General features: G+C 35.7%; 1 protein-coding gene across 1 annotated transcript; it reads left to right on the top strand.

Annotated features, from left to right (window-relative positions):
* The first annotated feature begins 258 nt into the window (after positions 1 to 258).
* Positions 259 to 3,940, top strand: LOC139898116 (receptor-like protein kinase 7). The gene is made up of 2 exons (XM_071880826.1): positions 259 to 2,903; positions 3,372 to 3,940. Exons 1-2 carry the CDS (start codon positions 320 to 322, stop codon positions 3,746 to 3,748), a joined length of 2,961 nt encoding a protein of 986 aa, XP_071736927.1. The 5' UTR covers positions 259 to 319; the 3' UTR covers positions 3,749 to 3,940.
* Positions 3,941 to 6,677: the final 2,737 nt, after the last annotated feature.

Below are 6,677 nucleotides of genomic sequence, written 5' to 3'. Positions count from 1 at the left end.
TACATATCATTATTCGTTTGTTTAATCATGTGAACTGTGAAGAATGTCAAAAACAATATTATGATAATTAAATTCGTTTCTATTACTTTGTAAAATCAAATCAAATTAAATGTGTTAATAAACTATACTCCAACTAGTGATGATTTGGTGAACTAGTGTCATATTTTGTTTTATCATGTGAACTATGAAACTTCTACGCAATAAACCAAACTAAATATCTTGTTGGTTTCCCATTCACATGTCAACCCAATAATAAAGCTTTAACCAAAAATAAAAAAATAAAAAAAAACTCCCTCCATTATCCGTTAGACCAGCCGGAATGTCGTCGGAACCAATCTCCGGTCACCTTCGTCTTATTCCCTTCCTTCTAATTCTCCTCCACTCAACACTCCACTCATCTTCTCAATCAGACCAACGCCAAATTCTGTACAAATTCAAATCCACCCTCCAAACTTCAAACTCACAACTTTTCACCTCATGGAATGATCAAATTCCAATTTGCAACTTCACCGGAATTATTTGTAATTCCGTTAATTCAGTTACAGAAATCAATCTTTCACAACAACAACTCACGGGTACCGTTTCTTTCGAGTCAATTTGCTCCATAAATTCACTCCAAAAAATCTCACTCGGGTCAAATCTTTTGTACGGAGCAATCACAACCCATTTATCAAATTGTACTAATTTGAATTACCTTGATTTGGGTGATAATTCATTTTCCGGTGAAATTCCGGATTTATCGTTATTGTCACGTATCGAGTTTCTAAATTTAAACCTGAGCGGATTTTCTGGGCGATTTCCATGGAAATCGCTCAGAAACATGTCCGCTCTTGGTTATTTAAGTTTAGGAGACAATCATTTTGATAAAAATCCGTTTCCTTTAGAGATATTAAACCTTAAAAATCTATACACGATTTATCTTTCGAATTGTAGCATTGAAGGTGAATTACCAGAACAAATCGGAAACTTGAGCTTGTTACAAAGTTTCGAGCTTGCAGACAGTTTTATGGTGGGTAAAATTCCGATTGGGATCACGAAACTTACAAAACTTACAAGGCTTGAGCTTTATGATAATGAATTTTCAGGTGTTCTTCCAATTGGGTTAAGTAATCTAGTTAATCTTGTTCAATTCGATGTGTCGAATAATAGTCTTGAAGGTGATATATCCGAGTTAAGAACGTTGAATCGGTTAGAATCTATACAGTTGTTTGAAAACGGGTTTTCGGGTTTAATTCCTCAAGAGTTTGGTGAGTTTAAGTTTTTGAAGCAGTTTTCAGTTTATGATAATAAGTTTGTGGGTGAACTACCTGCGAAAATCGGGTCATGGGCCGAGTTTGAATTCATTGATGTATCACAAAACTTTTTAACTGGTTTGATTCCACCTGATATGTGTAAAATGGGGACAATGAAACAACTTTTGATGCTCGAAAACAACTTTACGGGCGGGTTGCCGGAGTCGTATACAGGTTGTTCTTCGTTACTTCGGTTAAGATTGAGTAATAATTCGCTTTCGGGCCAAGTTCCTGATGGGATTTGGAGTTTGCCTAAGTTAAGTATGATTGATCTTGCAATGAATCAGTTTGAGGGTCAAGTGGGTTCAAATATTGGTGAATCAAGCTCATTAACACAGCTTTATTTATCTAACAATCGATTTTCGGGTGAACTACCAAAGGAAATTTCGAACGTTTCATCGTTAGTGGAAATCGAGCTGGTTTCGAATAAGTTTACGGGTCAAATTCCTTCGAATATTGGTGAATTGAAGAACCTAATTAATCTTCACTTAGAAGATAACATGTTTTCGGATTCTATTCCAGAATCTTTAGGCTCTTGTGTTTCGTTAAACGAAATTAATCTCGCTAGGAACTCGTTATCGGGCCCGATTCCAGCAAGTTTAGGGGCTTTACCGAGCTTAAACTCATTAACCCTATCGAACAACAAGTTGTCAGGTGTAATTCCGATGAGGTTATCGTCGTTGAGGTTGACTATTATTGACTTGTCCAACAACATGTTGACTGGGCGGGTCCCACAGTCCCTTTTATGGGTCGCGTACAATGGCAGTTTTGCCGGGAACCCGGGTTTATGTGCCGATGGAAGTAAGGATCTTCGGGCGTGTTCATCGGTTTCTCACAAGTCAGAAAACCGGTTACAAGTTGGCGTGTATTGTTTCATAGCTGGTTCGGTTTTGGTGTTGTTATCGTTGTTATTTTTGCTCTTTATTAAGCTGCGTAAGAACAATGGTCAAAGCCCGGTCAACCGGGTTTATTCGTGGGACGTGAAACGGTTTCATGTTCTTAAGATTAGAGAAGACGAAGTTTTGAGATTACTCAATGAAGATAATATAATCGGAAAAGGCGGTTCCGGCAATGTTTATAAGGTCGTTCTTGAATGCGGCGAACAACTAGCGGTGAAACATATGTGGAAACCGGGGTCCGCGGATTCGGATTCTGGTAGTTGGAGTAGTAGTCGTAGTAGTAGTGCGATTTTACCGAAAGGAAAAAGTCGATGGCGGGAATATGATGCCGAGGTGGCGGCTTTGAGTTCGCTTCGTCATATGAATGTGGTGAAGTTGTATTGTAGTATTAGTAGTGAGGATTCGAATTTGTTGGTGTATGAGTATATGCCGAATGGGAGTTTGTGGGACCGGTTGCATACGTATCAGAAGATCGAGATGGATTGGAGTGTTCGATATGAGATCGCGTTGGGGGCTGCAAGGGGATTGGAGTATTTACATCACGCGTGTGATAGACCGGTGATACATCGAGATGTGAAGTCGAGTAATATTTTGTTGGATGAAGAGATGAAACCGAAAATAGCTGATTTTGGTCTAGCGAAGATTGTGCAAAGTGAAAAGGTCGTGGACTCGACCCATACGATTGCTGGAACCTACGGTTACATCGCTCCTGGTAAGGTTTGTCATGGACCGGGACTAGTTAGTTGGGACTTTGTAGAGACTAATCGTTAATTCGGGGACTAGTCAGGCGTTGACCAACTGGCTTTGACTGTTTTTGACTTAATTAAATCAATTTTGACCAAATATACCTAACTTTGACTGATTAAATCTGAACTTTTGAGCGACTCGGGCCTAGTTGGAACTAGTTTTTTTAGTACGGGACCACTCCCGACTAGTCGGTGACTCATGGACTAATCGGGACTAGACCAGGTGCAAAAGTAGTCGGGGACTCATGGACTACTGAGTAGGACTACTTTTGCACCTTGTCTTTTATAGAAACTTTTATGTGCAACAACGCTTAAATAGAGGGAGACATCTAGTTTTTGTGAGAAAACAAAAAATAAAAAATGTGTTTGATCTAGTTTAAAATTTCAGTTAAAAACTGATTTATGTTGTTATTCATGCATCTTTTTTTCTGCAGAATACGGATACACAACTAATGTGACAGAAAAAAGTGATATTTATAGTTTTGGGGTTGTTTTAATGGAACTGGTAACCGGGAAAAAGCCCATGGAACCCGAATTTGGTGAAAATAAGGACATAGTTTATTGGGTTCACAATGAAATGCGAAGTAAAGATGACGTCGTCGCGTTGGTGGACCCGAGCATTTTAAAGGAATCAAAGGAGGAGGCGGTTAAGGTGTTAAGCATTGCAGTCCGCTGCACGATGAAGCTCCCGGCGCTTAGACCCTCAATGAGGATGGTTGTTAAAATGTTGGAAGAGATCGAGCCCAGTTCGCTTACCGATATAGTCATCGATAAAACGGGTGAAAATGGCGTTTCACATAGTAAAAGTTGAAAACTTGTAGATTTAGAAAGTGGTTAGTTGTAGAAGCACAATCACGCTCTTTTTGTCTGGTAATATAACTTCCTATTCCTATTTCAATTGTATCATGTAACCAAAACTGTATATAGGTTTTTACTATGAAATAATGTGATAGTAATTTTCAGTAAACACTATTGAACTGGTTACGATCTGATTTTAAAGGATTGTTATTTATTACTCATTCCTTCTAGTTGTTCAGGCCTCAATTCGACATGGTGAATATTAATTGTTTTAGTTTTGTATTTAAACATCACCAAGTATCACCTTCTAACAGAGTAAGGTGGTTTTTTATTTTATCAGTTTTTCAAGTTCTGTTTTAGATTTTAAAACTTCTAAAAGCAAAACCGAAATCGATGGAAACCGAATTCATGTACAAAAATGAAACGAATCGAACCGAAGATCAAACGCAAATAAAAAACTGAAACTGAACTGAAAATTGATTTTTTATTCGATTTGATTTCGGCTAAAACTGAAAAACAAAAAGAAAAAAACAAAATTTAATTATAATTATAACTAGTTTATAACCCGCGCATTCGCGGGTATTTTATCATACAAGATCATAAAAATAGATTCTTAATAACTTATTTTGTTATTAATATAAGTAATATGAGTACAATATATGTGAATAATAAATCACCAAATATCAAAAACATTAGAATTAGACACATAAAGAAAATAAGTATGAATTGTGGCAAGTTATAAACGAAAGATTTACACCCCATTTTCAAGTAAGTAAACTTTTGATTTTACAAATACACATAAAAAAGTTTAAGGGTGAGAACATGACTGCTTACAACATCAACCCGTTCATGTTGTAAGCCTGTTGAAGTATGCATTAATTGACAATAATGCTAGTACAAATTGTCTTGTTGTCAGCATTGAAGTCAAGGTAGTCAATGTTTTTTCGCAAAGTTGATCAGCCTACAAAAAACAGATAGCTAAATAAAACAATCTCCCTAACCATAGTTGTTAGACCTGATTTGAGCAACTGTTGATTTCCTTACTCTACATATAAAAAAGTTTAATAAAGAAACCCATACTCTATAGTGCAACTCTAGAGAAACTACCTGATGCGTGCAGGATGAATTAAACTATAAGATTTTAGGCGATTTAGCAACAAACTTACAAGAGAGGAAATAAGCAGGATTAGCTCAATTATTCTCTCAAACAAGAGTCACATAATCAACACTGAATATCTGAAGCATAGGCTGGGTTAGAACCTCCCTGCATGCATAATCACACAAAGGCATATGATGTAAAAGTAATTTAACCTTATAAATAGTATTTTGTGGAGGTTTTTACAACGGGATAAAGTTTGATGTCGTAATGGGTTTATTATCTTCTCGATAGAGAATACTTACGATTTCATTGCTGAAATTCCCTGAAGTCATGAAGATTATGCATACATTTTTCCTAATCCATGGTATCATTGATGTATTTGTGCAAACACGTCATTAGTGTTGGTGCAAATACATCATTACGCTTTCATTTCTGAAATGAAATCCCTGAACATAAGCATCATTACAGTTGTACATAAGCATCATTACTGAAATCTCCTGAAATGCAAACACATCATTACATTTTTACATTAGCATCATTACTTTTTGTGATGGACAACGGCTAAAAAAGAGAGTTAAAACTTCTATTTTGACTATAATAATTAGGGGATTGTTGTTAAATTAAAAGGTTATAAGTATATTGATAATGCTAAAAACGAACATATATTTCATAGCATTATCCCTCAAGAAAGACAAACTTTTAGTTGCAATTGTTCTATTTACAAGTGATATTCGTTTAAATAATAAAAGGTGAAGACAAAAGACAGATTCGACGAATTGAAGACGCAAACGACCAAAAAGCTCAAAAGTACAAAGTACAATCAAAGTGGTTCAAATTATTGATGAAAAACGTCTCAAAATTACAAGAGTACAAGACGCAAAACGCAAAATACAAGATACTAAATTGTACGCAAGGACGTTCGAAAATCCGGAACCGGGACCAGAGTCAACTCTCAACGCTCGAAGCAACGGACTAAAAATTACAAGTCAACTATGCACATGAATATAATATAATATATAATTAATTCTTAAAATTATTTATATATTATATTATTATTTAAAAACCGTCGGCAAGAAGCAAACAACAACATGTGAACTCTCCCAGCTGGCCATGCGATCGCATGGCCAGGAAGAAGGAAAACCATGCGATCGCATGACCCCAATTATCAGGCCACATCTATAAATTTCGCGTGTTTTGGCTCAAATTAACACATCTTTTTCTTTATCTATCTCTCACTCGTATATATATATATATATATATATATATATATATATATATATATATATATTTTAATTTTAATTCTAATAATAAGGGTATGTTAGCGAATGTTGTAAGGGTGTAAGTCGAAATTCTGTCCGTGTAACGCTACGCTATTATTAATCATTGTAAGTTATGTTCAACCTTTTTAAATTAATGTCTCGTAGCTAAGTTATTATTATGCTTATTTAAGCCGAAGTAATCGTGATGTTGGGCTAAATATTAAAATTGGGTAATTGGGCTTTGTACCATAATTGGGGTTTGGACAAAAGAACGACACTTGTGGAAATTAGACTATGGGCTATTAATGGGCTTTATATTAACTTAACGATACCTCGTTAATTTAATATATAGACTTATAATTTGACATATTTATATATAACCACATACGCTTGACTGGGTACGGTGGGCGGGATATCTATAAATACCAATAATTGTTCATTTTACCGGACACAAGATTGGATTAATAGTTAATGGACTAGTTAAAACAGGGGTGGATTACATTCAAGGGTAATTGGTGTAATTGTTAACAAAGTAGTAAAACCTTGGACTACACGCAGTCGATAACCCGGTGTATTCATTAAAC

The sequence above is a fragment of the Rutidosis leptorrhynchoides genome, chromosome 3, assembly GCF_046630445.1.
Source record: "Rutidosis leptorrhynchoides isolate AG116_Rl617_1_P2 chromosome 3, CSIRO_AGI_Rlap_v1, whole genome shotgun sequence".
NCBI lineage: Eukaryota > Viridiplantae > Streptophyta > Magnoliopsida > Asterales > Asteraceae > Rutidosis > Rutidosis leptorrhynchoides.
This window is presented reverse-complemented; position numbering and strand designations above follow the sequence as displayed.

What these genes read in the sequence shown, in the direction of transcription:
- LOC139898116 (XM_071880826.1), top strand. Translation starts at nt 320, where the DNA reads ATGTCGTCGGAACCAATCTCCGGTCACCTTCGTCTTATTCCCTTCCTT. An exon ending in CTACGGTTACATCGCTCCTG is followed by an intron (nt 2,904 to 3,371) that starts GTAAGGTTTGTC and finishes TTTTTTCTGCAG; the next exon opens with AATACGGATACACAACTAAT.